The 17,201-nt window shown below is 40.1% G+C and overlaps 1 protein-coding gene across 4 annotated transcripts in view; it reads left to right on the top strand.

Annotated features, from left to right (window-relative positions):
- The window catches only part of HMG20A (high mobility group 20A), a 37,192-nt gene extending 20,099 nt beyond the window's left edge, over positions 1-17,093 (top strand). For all 4 annotated transcript variants that reach the window (XM_042021788.1, XM_042021790.1, XM_042021787.1 and 1 more), the window contains 9 exons: positions 822-914; positions 3,008-3,155; positions 4,488-4,703; positions 6,845-6,977; positions 7,354-7,385; positions 11,527-11,602; positions 12,446-12,661; positions 13,294-13,437; positions 15,729-17,093. In XM_042021788.1, coding sequence (XP_041877722.1) covers positions 826-914; positions 3,008-3,155; positions 4,488-4,703; positions 6,845-6,977; positions 7,354-7,385; positions 11,527-11,602; positions 12,446-12,661; positions 13,294-13,430 — 1,047 coding nt within the window. In that variant the 5' untranslated portion in view covers positions 822-825 and the 3' untranslated portion in view covers positions 13,431-13,437; positions 15,729-17,093. The remainder of the gene's footprint in view (positions 1-821; positions 915-3,007; positions 3,156-4,487; positions 4,704-6,844; positions 6,978-7,353; positions 7,386-11,526; positions 11,603-12,445; positions 12,662-13,293; positions 13,438-15,728) is intronic.
- Positions 17,094-17,201: the final 108 nt, after the last annotated feature.

Genomic DNA, 17,201 nt, shown 5'->3' with positions numbered 1-17,201 from the left:
AAGGAACAGGAATTTAAGTAGAGTGGCCCTTCAAAATGGCCTAAACTGGCGACTCATAATCGTACAGTGAATTTGTTAAGGGTTTTTGGTTTTGTTTGGGTTTTTACCACTAAAATACAACAGTTTTGTATTTTAGTAAGGAAGGGGATAAATAGATTGATTAAGCTTTGGGTTTCATCTCTCACATTAAATTCCCGTGACAGGCCACAAGGTTACAAATGGAACTAATTCTAACTTGGGGGCAGTTGGTAGTGCTTCAGTAACTGTTCTATGGGATTGAAGGTAAAATACTCTAAATAGCTGTGTTCTCTTACTTAGCACTCAACTGCACACATAGATTAATTGTGAAAATCTGGACAAGGAATTATTAGTACAATCTTAATTTGAAACTTCAGGGGGGACTTGGTTTCAGTTTTTTTTCTGGGGTCAACACAAACCTGTGGTGAAGGGTGCACAGTGAAGAATAATCAGGCAGGTGGACTGGAAGAGCAGGATCTACCTACCTTTCTGCTGAGTATGGTGAACGAAGATTTATCTTGAGGGATAAAATAGAATTGCAGGGATTTCCAACAACACTGTGGCATTGGCACAGGGCTCAGTTAAAATGGAAACCTGGAATTGAAGTGTCATTTACGGTCTTTGTGGTCTGACCTTAAGCACATCTGCCCTCAGGATCTGTCCTGAAGTCAATCAGCTATGACTGGCCAACTGGTTCATGGGGTAAAAAATTTGTGGTACGTTATGATGTTTGAGTTGAAGTGCTGCTGAAGGGTAACAATGACATAGTTAACCTTTTTCACCTGTATTTTTTTTTCCCCCAGAGATATGGAGAACTTGGTAGCTGGCTCCAATCTTCCTCCACTTTTTACAGATGAGGATGGATCTAAGGAAGGTAGTGAAATTAATGTAACTGGGTAAGAAACTCCTTTTTCACCTTTGGCTGGTAGATACTATCTCTGTACTTATCAGGGAAATTGTTTCAGTGGGAGGAGGGCATTCTCAGTAATTTCTAAAAAGAGAAATAAACCTGACAAAGTTCAATCTTGCAACATTCCCTTGGCCTTGATAGAAGTTCACAGGATGCTGTTTAGGAGAAACCTGAACTCATCTGAGCTGATGGAAGTGGTCACAAACTGTTCTTTAGTATCTCTTAGCTTTAAAAGGTAAATCTCTAGGATTTTGGTCTTAAGACAAGTGACTTTATGGGGACAGAGTGGGAGGAAGCATCTGTTGGTCGTAGTGGTCCCTGCTAAGTAAATGATTTCAATTAAAGACATACTGTTCATCACTGATCTCTGAAACTGATGTCTGAAACTGATCACTGAGACTGATGTCTCATTTTTGTCAGTCTGACTCTGCTTTTGCAGACCGCAACAATGGCCTCTTAAAATCACAACGCCAAAAGAAGTTTTCTTTTAAGAATACATGAAATTCTTGCTGCGTTTTGATAATTGAAACTTCTTTTCTGTTTTGTAAAGTACCAAGAAGTAAAATTCAGACTTGGCAGTCAGGTAAAGCCCTGTGAAAATGAATGTGGACACTTTCACTTCAAATGGGCCTGAATTTGGATTTACTTATCTGGGGCTTCAAACTTGTTGGTGCCAAATTAAGTCCATGTTCCAATTAGGCTTGTGTTTAAGAGGTATTAGTGTTTTGGCTGAGCTTTCATGAGTGTTTGCTGCAAGCGGTTGCATCACATGAAGTTTTTCCTGTAGGTATAGTTTAGAGAGCTTCTCTGCTAAGGGGGAATGGAGAGGAAAACTGAAATACTCTTCAAACCCTAACAGTGTATCCAGAGCTGCGCTGTTCCTATTCTTTCTGACAAACACCAAATATAATTAGCTTATGGGAGGGTGTCTGCTTTGTTCCCTTGCTCCCTCTCTAATTGTCAGTAATATGAACTTAATCTGGTGTCTCGAAGTCAGGCGTGGATCTCACCAGCCGTTGTGTCTTTACCAGTAATTATGTCACAATTGCTGATTGTAGTGAGTAATGAAAATATGCTGTTCTCCCTGAAGACAGATATTCCCATGGGCATTCAAATAACAATTCTGTTAATATACGTCAAATTTTTATAGCTGTATTCTACATCAATAGGAACAGTTATTTTGAATATTTAAAATTTGCCATAGACATGAGTAGCTTTAGACTGGTATAAATGAGCAAAGGAGACTTGAAGCATACCCTGCTGTTAAAGGAATTTTCATGACTGTAACTGAGCAAGGGCAAGTAATCTTTAGCCTCAAGAAGGGTTTAGAATCTGAGATTAGTCCAAAAATCTTATATTAACTTGCCCACTGAGCACAGTGCTCAAAATGTCCAGGGGGTTGTTGCCCCAAAATGCGTGTCCATCACTCAAGTGTACCTTCAGAAGTATTTCTACATGTTTGGTCTTCTTTTTTGCCTCCAGACATCTCGCCCTTTTTTGGAGTAAGGTAGATTGATACAGCTCTTGCAGCAAAATTAAATAATGGCCATTCTGGAGCCTGTTGGGAGCTAGTCATGTGTTTAAATACCCATATGTATGAACAGCAGATTGTGTGGACTGAAGTTCAATCCAAGATCATACACAACCACAGACCTCTAAATGTATTTGTGGAGAAATACATTAAACACATCCAGAAAGCTGTATCTTGGTTGATGATGAAACTTTTAATGTCAAATTCCTTATGGTATTTTTGAAGAAGGGTAGATTCATGCTGTATGGATTCTGATCCAAACATACACTTGCCTGAAAGTTGTGTAATCAAATGCTTCACTAAAAATGAAACAAAATACCTCTTTAAAAATCAAACTGGGTCTGAACGTCCATAGGCACTGTGGTAGTTATAGTGGTTGCTTGGGTGGAACTGCCAGTTCTTCAAAAATCACTTTTAAATCCCCTTTTTTCTTACTAGTGTGAGAATGAATATATTTGCAACATTTTTGCATGTTTTAGGAGATTAGGGAGGAAGTGATATAGGAAAGATGATTAAATTTTTTGTTCTCCTCTTCTGTGCTTTTTCAGATTAGCTAATTCGGAGAGTTCATTCGGTGGTGGAACTTCGCAGCCTGTGAATAACCCAGATTTGGTGGAGGACTTGTCACAGGCTCAGCAGCTGCAAAATGAGTCTTCTACTGCTGCTGAAACCACTGAGCAGAAGCCTGAGGAGGAGGTGAGATGAAATAATAGTAACTATTCAGTGAAGCAAAGGCATGGAATTTTGTCATTATATTTGTCTTATGTGCTCATACTTTTTTTTAATAGAATCACAAATTTTTATCCCTTTGCCATTTTCTTCTTCTGATTCCCTAATTTTCTCCTGTGTTGCACAGCTGCACACAGATAGCTGGCAGTTGGAATGTGCAGAGCACAGCACATGGGTCTCAGCTTAGCCAGAGGGGCCCACAGGCTGGTGCTGCATTCAGGACTGAATGTTCAACTGCCATAACTTATTTTCTCTCTTGTGAGCCAGCAAAGTGAGACCATTGTACTGTTCTGGTAGTAACTGATGTCTTTAAAACCATTATGCTGTAAACTATTGTACCATCCAACTCTGATTTTTGGTGACTAAATCATGAAGGACCTGAAGTTTGACTTGGAAGTGGTTTTGGGGTTTTTTGGGGTTTTTTTTGATAGGTGCGTTTGGTATCCCTCCTTGTAGTTTGTTTTCAGCTCTGATGTCCTTTTTAAATTAAGTAATAAAATTCCAGGAAGACAACAAAAAGTAACACGATGGCAGGAACATGCTGATCTGGGGAAACATTAGAAGTACTGAAAATAGTTGTATGTACATAGCATTGGAAAGTAGTGTTGTCCAGAGATTGCTGTAGAAATAGCTTGAAGCCAAGACGATGAGTGATAATGATGTTATTCCTGTGAACTCACAGTATGCCCCAGGCACATCTTAAAATATTCCCTCCTTTGGAGTTTGTTTGTTACTCCATTGGAGGTGATTAGTGGGAAAGACAATCTACTGAACAGATGAGAGTTGGACAGCCTGTATACTGTCCTTAAACCCACATTTTGGGCATATTGTGCATGAAGGACAAAGATCTGGAAGGTGCAAAATGACTAGTTATCAATTATTAACTAATGCACAAGATCTCTCCAAAAAGCCTGTTGAAGTAAATGACTTGGGTGGAGGGTATGTGAGGGTGAGAATAACCAAAACCAAGCAAACAAGTAATAAAAAAATATTTGCAGTTGCATTAGTTAAGATGATCATGTTGAGGATTATCAGTCCTTGTGATTTTGCAATCAGAAGTTGATGCCAATGTTATTTTGTTGTCCCTGTGGACTAGGAGAAACTGTAAACTGCTTTTCACAATGAGACTTGTTTGGCTTTGTTTAGACAAAAGTCAGGATAGCTCTAAAGTAAGGTTTGAAACCTGCATCCATGGGAGAGGAGGTATTTGCAGCAATGTACTCCTGATGAAATTGTTTATTCCTTCCAGATGTGCTTATTTTCACTCAGTCTGAATTGTCTTCTGTTTTCATTTTGCAGCAGCAGAGAACCAAACGAGGAGGCTGGGCCAAAGGGAGAAAGAGGAAGAAACCCCTTAGGGACACCAATGCCCCCAAATCGCCCCTCACAGGGTACGTGCGGTTCATGAACGAGCGTAGGGAGCAGCTGCGAGCAAAGAGGCCGGAAGTCCCTTTCCCAGAGATCACCAGGATGCTGGGCAATGAGTGGAGCAAACTGCCTCCTGAGGAGAAACGGGTACTGCTACACTCCCTTGTCCTTGTTGGGTATGGTTACTGTTAAATGGGCATGTTGCTTAGTGAGGAAGGGAGCACAGGCTTTTGGTTGAAATCGTGTTTGGGAGGATATTTCAAAGTAAGGGGCACAGGTTCAAACGATGAACCCTGGCAGGGCCGTAGCATCTCCTCCAGGTGTGACTCGGGGAGAACTGTATCCTCTAGGTAATGCAAGAATGCATCCAGAATGGGGGGATGCTCTAATGAGACATCCCATAGTTTGTGTGATCCATCTGGATGTAACTCTGCTGTACCAGCTCAGATAGAGCTGAGACTTATAAGGCCAGAGTCTTTGGATGTGATGTCTCCTAGTTGGGAGTCCTGTGGCCTTTTGCACTGTCTGATAAGTAAATGGAGCTCAAGGCCATGTTTGGGCTGATTAATTAGGGCCTTCTGGAGTGGATCTTGTTAATGGGTTAATTGCTAGTGGGTATCTTACTGTCCACACCTGATTGCCAGCTGGAGATTACTGCAAAGCAGTTTCTAAATCACAGTGCAGCTGAATGCTCTCATTAATTTAATCCTGATATTTGAACTTTGAAAAATACTTCTAAGGGTAAAATGAAAAATGGGATGATGCAAAAAACCAAGATTTCCTTTTGTTGCTTTTTACTAAGCTTGTCGAGTACAACTTAGAGATGATGTAAAATGGTGCATAGGCACTGTGATTTAACCATAATGGAAAATGTGTGGCAAGGCAAAGCAGTTGATTTGGTGTCAGGGATAGTGAGAATGATGTTGCTTAGAGAAAAGTCAGGATTGCTCTTAGGTAAGGTTGGAAGTATACATCCATGGAGAGGATGTCTTGTGGGAGCATACTCCTGATGAAAATGTCTACTGGGAGAGAACGTAAAAAGACATTCAGCCCCTCTGTCCCCTGCATTTTAACATATTCTTATCATGTCTGAGGCAGATTTTTAACCTAGGAAAAAGGAAATTGAGCTCAAATCTCTATTCTCTATGCTACTTTTTCAATCTCCGGGGAATCTGTCCTTGAGTAAAGCTGTAAGCTTCTAACTCTCAGAGCAGGTCAAGGGAAGACTGGTGAGCCCTTTCAGCAACACATTGCTGGAGATGGAAAAGAAGAATTAATATCTTACAGACTAATAACATGTCCAAAAGCAATGGCAACCCAGCATCACCAAATTTGCACCCCAGTCCAGAATGTTAACACTGGGTCAGTCAGTGTTCATCAGCAGACTTACTGGGGGAGCTGCACAAGTCTGTCTAATGTCATCAGCAGGGTCAAAACTGTGTTGCAAATGTAAGGAAATCATAACTTATATGTATTGTCATGATGATTTAATGAAAACACCAGGTGACTAAGGTTCACTTTGATTTAATTCTGACATTCACTGAATTTTAAACTCATTTGGAGAAAAAAATTGAGAAAGCAACTTTTTTCTTGAAGGGATCCCATTAAGTAAGCATTGTGACCATTCATTAAATGTTCTGCAGTTAATCAGTTCCCCTAAAGAATTTTCCAGCTAAGCTCATTCTGTCATGCAGATGTGTGAAATACCTTCAGGCTAATAAAAAATGACTTCTATTAACCAAAATGCAGATAGATTATGTCAATTAAAACCAAGCTCTTTTATTTTTATGCTGTTCTTTGCAATAGCCATGATGTTTTGTTCACCTCTCAGATGTGCCAAGTGTGTGGTGGTGCTTTTTTGTCTGTGGGGCGTGAAAACAAGAGTGTATTTGGAACCCCATTGTTACAGGTCTGAACCATAAAGCATCATCTGTAAAGATGTTATTGTTTAGCAGAACTTAATCCTGGCCACAGAACAGGAATTCTGAAGTGTTTGGTCTGTAGTGTAGGTAACATTCAGTTGAGTAGAGTAGCTTAGTAGCAAGTTACTCCTAGGCCTAACAAAAAAAAAGTTAACAGAATAGTTATTATAAAAAATTGAGAGAAAAATGGGACACCAGAATACAGATTTATCCAGAGATCTTATGTCTTTGCATCTCATTGTTTCTTCACTCCTTTCCTGTTTGCATAGGTGAAATGGATCAGCACTTCATCTGACAAGTTGTTTTTCTTCCCTTCCTCCCGAAGGGGAGGAAACTCCCTGAAACTCTTGGACTTTTTTGTTTCAGCGATACCTTGATGAAGCAGATAGAGATAAGGAGCGTTATATGCGGGAGCTGGAGCAGTATCAGAAGACTGAAGCCTACAAAGTCTTTAGCAGGAAAGCACAGGACAGACAAAAAGGCAAATCACACAGACAAGGTATTGAATGGGACAAAAATATGTGCCTAGCTAGAACAACAGAAGATTCCCAGCCAGTCATGTAGTCTGGCACTACTTTAAAGCCTTTCATTTAAAGGCTTGTTAAAAAGTGAATGTGTTCATTCTGTGGCATTTACATCAGCTGCGTGTAAAGGGAGTTAGACTCATGTGAATTTAACTGTATCTAGATTGTGTTGGAGGATGTGCATTAAGAGCATCGAAGTTAGACACAACTTCTCTGTGACTTACTAGGAGAGCTGCACAAGTCTGTCTAGAACTGTTGTGTAATTATGGTTGTGTAACTACTTTAATTCTTTGGTCATTTTCTCCAGTTTTGTTTATTTTGAGAGACTTGTTGTTTGTTTTTCTTTCTCAGATGGAGCAAGACAGCCAGCTCATGACCATGAGGTAAACTTCTTCATTCTACACTTACATCAGTGGGTAGACTTTCAGGTGAAAAAAAACTTTTAGTGAAGACAAAACCCAGTTTATCAGAACTTGAGTGTGAATTCTTTCTCTTCCTAATGCAGGTTTGGAAAAGTTAGAAACCACTGAGTATACTTACACTCATTAGTATGACAAAACTAAATTTGCTAAGTCTTGGGCAGGTACAAATGATCTGAGATGAAATGTAGCATAGAGTACACTTAAAACATAGGTCTGTTTTGTACTTCAATGTTAAGAACTTAAATATAGTGTGAGACCTCAATAAACCTGCCAAGTTAGCACCTTTAGGTGGCTGTTTCAAGTACTGATTTTTTGCAGTAACACAAATGCTTGTGGCTTCTTTGAGAAGAAAACGGGTAAAGCAACCAAATAATTGGAAAATCTCTGGCTTAAACCTCTTCCTGCCTTCCCTCTCCCTCTACATATGTAAATATTGGAAAAGAGTGATAATGTCTGGAGATAGAGCTCATCAACTACAGCACAGGCATCTTACCACGAATCTTGTGTGTCTTGGCTGACTATGGTTTCTCTCCCCTTGAAATGCTGCAGCTTTCTCCAGTTGTATTACCTAAGGCCACAGAGTTATTTTCATGGTTACCAATAAATTGCAAACAAAGAGCAATGAAAAAATCTTGTTTATACACAGCCTCTTCACTTGTAAGCAGTAGGGCTGTCTGAAAGATCTGTTTTTCTTTGTGAGGTTTTTTGCCTTGGGAAAGCAATCCACTTGGCTTCTAATGTGTTCATTACATCAGTGACAAGGCTGAGCACTGCTGAGAGGCAACTACTGGTCTTGTCTACTTGACAGAAAGTAAGTTTCACTTTCAGGAAAATGTTTTGGTAGCATGTTTTTATATGCCTTTTATTAACTCCTAAAGGAAGTGCTTGCAGTGAGATTATCCTTTAGAAGTACATGGTCCCCACATTTTCTGATTCTACAGTCGCTGAATCCAAGTTTGTCTTTAATTGTACAAAAACTGAAGTCTTCAAGTTCTAGGCTGATTGACTGTTACATAACGTTTAAGTTATACAGGTGACAAACTACAAATTTGGAGTCTTCCCTCTTACCCTTCTAATTCAAGTTATCATTGCTGATCTTTCACATCATAAATGCAGTTAAAAAAGAATTCTCCTCGCCCTGTGGGACTTCTAAGCTTCATCAGATACAGCTGAACATCAACCTGTCAGTCAGGCATCCTACTCTGAAACTGTGCCTTTGACTGCTTGATGTTTTTCACCTTTGTATTTATGAAGTCCCACATGCTTATCACCTGATGTGCTTTCACATCTTTTGTGTGGGGAAGCCAAGTATTATCATCCTGTATAGGTTGGGAATAAGCAGAAAAAACTTAGATTGCTTTTAGAAGTGTCTATCAAGTTGTTACTGGAAGTGAGGCTAAAGCTTTTTGTTGTCTTGCTGCTTTCTCCTGTCCGCACTGACTTTTGTTGTTGTGTTTGTGATTAGTAGGTACAAGCTGATGAAGTTATTTTTTGAGAGAGTATAAGAAGATAAGGTCAAAGAAACCTTTTTCCTTTCCCTTGCTTCAGTTAAGTGTTTATGATGTAGTTTCTGTGAGTTGGTGTTGAGGTAATTTTAAATATTGTACATAGAGTTGACCTCTAGAGAGTTTCGTGATGGGCAATTCAAATACTAATTATAATAAAACATAACTAAAGGATGAGAGAGAACTTTTAATAGATATTGCCTTGAAAAACATGCACACATTGTCCCATGAGCTCATCTATGGGCATGAAATAGAACATTTTTTTCCATCAAATTCTAGTTTCATAAATATGACATATAGCAATGTGCACTATTGTCATCAGCAGTGACTAAACCCCTGAATAATTGTTCTCTGTTGTTCTGTTATTGTTTATTTCCTCAAGCTGCTTGATTGCAAGTAGGTCTGTCATCGTGCACTCTGTTAGAGTTGTTAGTGGAAAGCTTTCAAAGATTTTTGCACACAGGTTGAGGAGAGCAGGGGTTGCCTGGTGGCACCTACTCTGAGAACATTTAATGGCATCGTATATTTATTGTATCTGTTCCTTCTATTGTCTGCAGCCTGAGGGTAGCAGGAAGGGTGAGCTTAAACCCCTGCAAAATCTCAGCTATCTCATTACCTTACTTGACCAAGTCTCTATGAACTTCAAGTCTGATTTGTTGCAGAATCTTCAAAGTTCAGCCTCAGTCTTAGTAACCAGATAAGATTGTTGACTCTTGAAGCATTTCAATCTTATTTAAGGCAAATGATAGAAACAATTTTGATTCTCTTTTGGTTTGAGGGATGACTAAATGATACATGAGCTGAACAGACTGGGTCCCTTTCAATAGGAGGTAATCAAAGCCTTATGATTTTAATCTTCAGTGAACCTCAGAGTGGCTTAAGTACTTGAGGGTTCTCAAGAGGATCTTTTATGTGCTGAGTAATGTATTTTGTAATGGGAGAGTGGTGATGGTTTTAATGATCACTCTTCTGCTTAGTGGAATTTCTTGCCTTTTGGAAGCTGGACAGTTACATCTAAAGGCCTTAATATTTTTTGGTTTTTACCTGAAGAACCTGTATCCTAGGGTTGCAAAGAGAATATCTTCTTTGCAGTACTCTCTCCTCCACCATCTATTCTGTAGGAGCCAGTGGTGATCCAAGCCAGTGGCTCTTTGCACATAGGTAGTAGTAGTGAGCATGAATTAGACTGTTCAAGATGGATGTTCTATAAGTGTTCTAACCAAGCTTCATAACTGCCAGCATTTCTTAGTGCATGTTAATGTTGAGATCCTAGATTTTGGGGTCAAATTAATTCTTAGTCATCTAGACAGTGTTCAGACAAAATTAATGCATTATTCACACTTCTGTGTATGACTTCTCTTTCTAAATATACTCTTGAGACATTTGCCCTGTAGCAGCATGTACAAAAACTTCAGTGAAAAGCACGTGTGATCACGAACCCCAAATAAACCCTGCTGTGCCTCACAGAGCTGGGAAGGTTTGTTACCTTTCCCTCCAGTCTTGCCTGATTCTAGTGTGTGTTCAGTTGATTCAGGCCAAGTGAGGTTTGAGTTCTCACTCTGTAAATACAGAGCTCCTCAGCTGTAATTGTGCCAGACAATAAAAGTCAGCTTATCCTTAAAAGCAATCAATGGACAGTCTGTCTCCTTAAGTAAAGACAGGGTAGCTGTAGTTCCATCTAGTCTTGTCTGTGTTGGTTGACTGTCAAATGGCATTCAGTTCACCCCATGTAGCCCCTCTGTGTGGCAGGCACCAACGTGATACTCTGAACTCAGGGACCAGAATTCCCTTATCAGCTGTCAAACATTTAGGTTGTCTGCTGGAGGACACCAGTCATGTGTAACACTGCGCTTCTGGATGATAAGTTTGTGGCACATTATCAACCATGGTGTCTGAGAGTTTTGAAAAGCTTTTGTTCTCCATGGACACTCTTTCCTGCTTAACTTTGTTTCTGTGTTGTTACAGGTTGATTGTAGTTGCTGCAGCTTATCACACCAAATTTGCATTGACTTTGTCCATAATGATTCAGGTGCTAAAACAAGCATTAATTCTTGTTAATTTGGAAGTGGTGACTGAAGTATATTATAGTAGGGGGTTTTTGCCTTGAGTCGAAACACATTTTGTACAGTTTTCTGACTAAGTTGTAGAGCATTTCCTGATCTAAAAGTGTTCTTTGCTTTGGTGGTGAAAGACCAAGAACCATGAAACTGACTGTGCATTTTGCTCACTCTGTCTCCTGTTCGTTGATGTTTCTGTAAAGACTGTTTCAGAATGTGTCAGTTGGTTGATGGTGGAAAATATAAATGCATCAAATAGTTTTTAAAACGGAGTAATTCTCACATATGTTGTCATTAGGGTGAAAGAGTGTATTTTAGTATGTTATGTGTTATTTCTTAATGATGATGTTTTATTAAACCTATATCTTGAAAAGCTGACACATCCTTTGGCTTTTCTTGGTAGGAGCTGGAAGTGTCTTTGATCTGTACAGTGTTTTTGCTGCCTCAGGTCTCCTTGGCCTTTTATTCTCATGATCAAAACAGTTAAATGAATTCCTGAAAACAAACTGTTTAGCTATGTTATTACTCTTTCTTTTGTAGAAAGAAGCAGATACAAAGGAGAGATCTGTCTTTGATATTCCAATCTTCACAGAAGAGTTCCTGAATCATAGTAAAGGTAAGCTAAACTTTTGCAGGACCCTTTCCTCCTTGCTTTTCCAAAGTTCTTGGCAAATGCTGTCCAGCTGAAGAGTCTTTGCACTCTCCTGTCTCAGCTCAGGTAATGACTTGGGTATAGTTTCTGCTATTACCTTACTTCTGTATATACACAATGGCTGAAAAGCAGTTTTTCCTGATACTGTCTTCCCAAATTAGCCTTTTTTGAGAATGTTTCTGAGGCTTATTCCAGCCAGTCCTAGCTGTATCTACTGTTCTATAGGACTAAGAAATGGCTAAGATGTAGCATGATGATGATTCAGGCTGGTTAGGACTATTTTATTTCCCCCCAATATGTGGAAGATTACACTGATACTCTGTTACTCTGTTTGGTTTTCATATCTGTGTGTCTCAAGAGTTTAGGGGTTTTTTTGCCATATTTCCTGAAGACTTTCTTGACTGAACAGAATTAAGATTCAGATACTTTCCATGGTCAATAGAAAATTATTTTTATAACTGGTGTCTTGTTTGCAGGATTCTTAGCACTGCTGCTGAGCTTTTTCATTCTGATTGCATTTGAATTCAGTCTTGCAGTCTTGCTCCCTGATCAATTCCCCCATTCACTTCCATTCTCATGCTTTGAATGTTTTCTGATTTGTCTCACTCTCTAGGAGTTAACTCTATTTAAGTGCTACTGTAGGTGCTATTGTCACTCTGTGATGGGATGCTTTTTGTCTATAAACCACAACTGCACCATTTGTAATGATCAGCTGAGCACTCCAGAACATTCTGCCTCATTGCCTACCACTCCTAGATATGTTTTTAGCAGTTTTTTGACTCTCTGGGAACGGGTTGATGTCCACAGCACGTGAAGCGGAGCTGCGGCAGCTGCGCAAATCCAACATGGAGTTTGAGGAGAGGAACGCTGCCCTGCAGAAACACGTGGAGAGCATGCGCACGGCCGTGGAGAAGCTGGAGGTGGATGTGATCCAGGAGCGGAGCCGCAACACGGTGCTGCAGCAGCACCTCGAGACCCTGCGCCAGGCACTCACCAGCAGCTTTGCTGGAGTCCCACTGCCAGGTGAGACTGTTAAATTTAACTGCTCATGTTTATATGATGTTGTGAGCTGAGAACACATGGTCTGCTGTTGTAGTTCTGTGCTCTTGGCTGTTTCTGAGCTTTCGTTGCATTGGATAATGAAATATTAAAATGCATGCAGGGGAAAATGTAGAGTCAGTGCTTTATTTCAACATGACATTTATTTTCTTATTGCTCTTACTCTTCCTGATAAAGTGAGACACATATTCAGTCCTGGCTCTCCTTTACTTGTTTTATGAAAATGTTACTAAATAGAATAGACAGGACCTGCAAGTTCCTTGATTAAAATAAAGGCTGTGTCTGTATTGTCAGCTGCCAGGGAATCCACTTAGATTCTATGAACGCCCAGCTGAAAGAGTTTGTTATAATCAACTATGAGACCCCAATCAAAGAGAACCATGCTTCTTTAGTCCTGATATCCTTGGAACTACTCACTTCATGGAGTTAGGAAGACATGGTTTTGCAGAATCTGTCACGAGAGGTGGCGCGTAGCAAAATCACTTCCTATAGCAGTTTGTGTGTTGGCACAAATTACCCTTAGCACAGTGTGAACTTTTGGGAATTGCTGTGGTCATCAAAATACCTTGTGGCTTATTTCACTATGTTCACTGTAGGTAGTGGGGAAACCCCCACGATGGAAACTATTGATTCCTACATGAACAGACTGCACAGTATTATCCTGGCCAACCCACAGGAGAACGAGAACCTCATCGCCACAGTGCGGGATGTGGTGAACAGGCTGGAGCGTTAGTGACAGGGTAAGTGTTCTCTCCCTGGCTGCTCTTGGTGTCTGCTCTGTACCTCTAGCACCTGTTCTGGTGCTGATTCATGTGCTGATCACCATATTGTACAATCAAAAAGGTTTCTTCCTCAAAGCTGCAGGAGCAGGTTGTTTCTTTGAAAGTCAAATTCGGTTGAAAGTACTCCATGGCATTAAAGGGTTCTGAAATTCCCTTTAGCTCCAAGATCTTTTTGTGTTTGTGTAAGGTGAGTAAGAGTTCTGACAGAATGGTAACAGGGTGACTAATTTAGAAGAAGGTTCCATTCTTGAGTGAAGTAAATCTGAAAATTTCAGCAGTAATTGTAGAAACTGATGGCCACAGGGAAATTCTATTTGTCTCAAGAGGTTGCAGGTGAACTCAATCCTGTTATAAACTGAAAATACCCTACCTCTGCTCTATAGCACCTGTAGTCAAGCTGTTCTGAGTATGAAGGTTTACATGTAAATGGAACACTGAGGTATGGTTTAAGCTATTCATAGCATTTGCTGAGACTAGTGTTTATGTGGCTTGTGCATAGATTATTATTGATCTCATGATTCTGTATTTTTGCTGCTGTTTAACAGCTTAGAAAACTGTAATAGAGAACAGAGTGGAAAAACAAATTAACAAAGAAGTAAATACCAGTCTTTCTGCATTAGTGTGCTGCTTTGCATGTCCCCCACCTCTCACTTCCCCATGATGCGCAGCACTAGGCAGCCATGAGGAGTTTGCCTATTACTATTTTAACAAAGTACATACCTTCATTCCTTAGGCATTTATTATGTAGAGATCTACTGTACATGTCTTGAATAGTGTTTAGAAATGCAAATAAAGCTGCCTTGTGCCATCTGCAAATATGAAGACAGAGCTTTTCATCCTTTCTGATTCTGACCTTTTGTGATACTGTGTAGAACAGTTAATTACACATTTCCCATTATAGTGTGGCTTTAGCTGGGAGATCATTGTCCTTCCGGAGGGTAGCCAGATGGAACGGACTGTAGTTCTAAGAGATGACTGAGCTCCCAGCAGAATAAAGAAGTGCCTTTACTGCTGCTATTTGTGAAGGGAACAGCTTGTCGATCCAGGTCTGGGATTTTTCAGCAGCTCATCAACCTCCTCCTTTTCGTATACTGTTTTCAATTAGTTCTCAGGCTTAGAAAGAGAATTGGGGGAGGGGAGGTTTTACAGAATGGCTAAGAGGGAAAGCAGTTTCTTATCCATCAGTTATTAGAAGGGTGTGCCAGGCCCAAAAATGGATATTTGTCCTTTAAGCATCTTGCCAGAAAAATCGTATCTCAAAGCTACTAAAATCTAGACTTTCACTCTCTTGCCAGGTGGCTCCATCTTTCCTAAAGGATGGACAATTTCTGTGTTCCTAAACATGCAAATACAGTTTTCTTGGATAAACTGGATTTGGCTGTAATTGATTTAGAAAAAGTAATTTTTGCTTTAAAATTCTTCTTTCTACCCTCTATTTGAAAAATAATACTCCTTTCCCTTCTTTCCTTTTCCCACCAATGCCTTCCTTCTTTTCAGCAGCAAAGCAGTGTGAAGCAATTAAAAATGTGATTAATAATCACATAGTTTCACTGTATAATGGCATGCATGTAATGGAATATAAGGATCAAGTAATTAATGGGACTGTTAATTACACTGACTTTCACTTGGCAATGATTATATTTTGAGGCAAAATTTTGGAAGGAAGAAGGTTGGGTTTTGTTGGATGCAAACCTAGAAAACGGTAGAGGTTCCCTAGAAAACAAGGAAGCTTTGGATAAAAGGTTCAGCTGGCACATAATACACTGTATCAACAAGCTGTCATCATCGGTGTCCTTTTGTTAATGTGCATGTGAAGTATATTAATTCTGAATGTAATCTCTATCAACTGAGTGGTCTGTCCGAGGTTGAGACACATTACAAATCAATTCCACAGAAAACTGTATCATGATGTTTCTGAAAGCAGCTCTTTCACAGATCTGAGGTGAGTTTTGGTGGCTTAGTACATTGTGTTGAGGGATTGTTTGACTATACTGGTGAATATTTTGGTTTTGTTGTACTGCATGGTAAAAACCTTCTTTGTGCAAACAGTATATGGGAAGAAGAGGAAGGGTTTTGTCATTTAGCACTGGATGGAAACAGCAACTCAGTTTAGTTCTGTCTCTAGAGGCTGCTTTGCTATGCTTAACATTGTGTTTTCAGATCAAACATCCAAAAAATCATGTCACGGTGCCTGTTAAGTCCTGGCAGATTGTAGTCTTCTAACCCTTATTTCTCTGTTTCGTCTGCAGGTCTCGTGACCCGGGGAAGCTTTACAAAATATTTTTGGCCAGTGTGGAATAAGAAGCCATGAGGGAAAGACGAGGGTGGGAGGCAGGATGGCGGGTTTGTCCTGGGCCCTGCCTGTGTGTTTTGTCAGGGAGACAAACAGATCAATGCATTAAGAGACCTTAAGAAGCCACGGACACCGCCCACTAAACATTTGGAACTGTCCTCTGTGTGATCATTTAAGAGCATGCAACTTTTGTGCAATCTACATTTTTTTTATGGATTTTGCTGGGCGTGAGGGTGCCTGCATTCTGTGGACTGGCTGACTGTGGAGATGAAATCTCAGCTTGTGAAATGGTGTCAGCGTATATGTTGTAGTAATAACTTCGATGTGTTATATTGCCTAATGTCTTCTAGTGTCTTTTATTTTGTTTTCATGTTTATCCTGTGGGGTTACCTTCCTTCAATTTAGTTTCCTTCTTTTGATCTTGTTCCTTGATTTTTGCAGTACTGGATAGCAGCGCTTGTGTTCTCTGCTCTAACAGGGAGTTTTCCTTGGTGCACTGTCTTGTCCTACGCCTCTTGCTATGTTGATAGGAGCTTTTCTTAAGCAGAATCCTGTTTTCTTTGTGTTAGCCTGCAATTCCTACAATGTGAGTTTGCTCCCTGCTAGAGACTGGCTGTGGTTGATGCTTTGTGACTTGATTCTACTATGAGACAGACTTCCTCTCTCCCCCCCTCTCTTCAAGTACCTCTCTTGCACGTTGCATCCTGCTCTTCTGTGAAGGTCTCCTGTTATCTCTTCAAAATGTTTGCTGGAGCATTTTACTATCACAAAGATCAGTGGAAGTCAAGATAGAAAGCGAAACATTAGTTCTCAGCAGGGAAAACAGGATTCTTTGGTTTAGACTAAACCCACAAAGCTTGCCCTTCCTCTGATACATTGTTCAGTCTAATTTGATGTTATTGCCTTGTTTTTTGAGAGAATGATTTCATGGGGAAAGCAGTTTTCTATAAAAAGAGAAATGGGCACGGGGATTGCATTTTTTCCCCTCCTCTGCCCTCCTGAAATCACTGTGCTGGGAAGCAATGTCTGGAAGCAGCACATATATTTTTGCATGAATTAATAGAGCGGAGAAGGTTATTAGTAACTAGGTCCGCATAGTAGCCCACAGAACTCAGCATTACAGCTTGTTTGTGCTCTCACCTTTTGTACAGTTCAAGTACTGCCCATGGAGCCCATAGCATTCAGAATTTTATGTTCCAGGTGACCAAAATGGCCTTTCACTTGCATTGGATAGAGCTCTGCAAGTTTGAGTCTGTTCTTGCTGAGCTACACCACATCTCCTGGCAGAGCTGAAGGCACCCACTGTCTGCACTGGCTTATTCAAAACTTTCACTGCCCTTTGGTTCCTGTCAAATTGTTGATTCTGACTTCGGCTCGTCACTTGTTTGACATCTCTGGGCTTTATGGGGGTGGTTGAAATGCTCTTGCT

Source organism: Corvus kubaryi, unplaced genomic scaffold (assembly GCF_017639235.1).
Source record: "Corvus kubaryi isolate FWS band 111438036 unplaced genomic scaffold, C.kubaryi_AGA036_p1.0 37172, whole genome shotgun sequence".
Classification (NCBI taxonomy): domain Eukaryota; kingdom Metazoa; phylum Chordata; class Aves; order Passeriformes; family Corvidae; genus Corvus; species Corvus kubaryi.
Note: the sequence above shows the minus strand (reverse complement) of the source record. Positions and strands in the feature narration are given on the sequence as shown.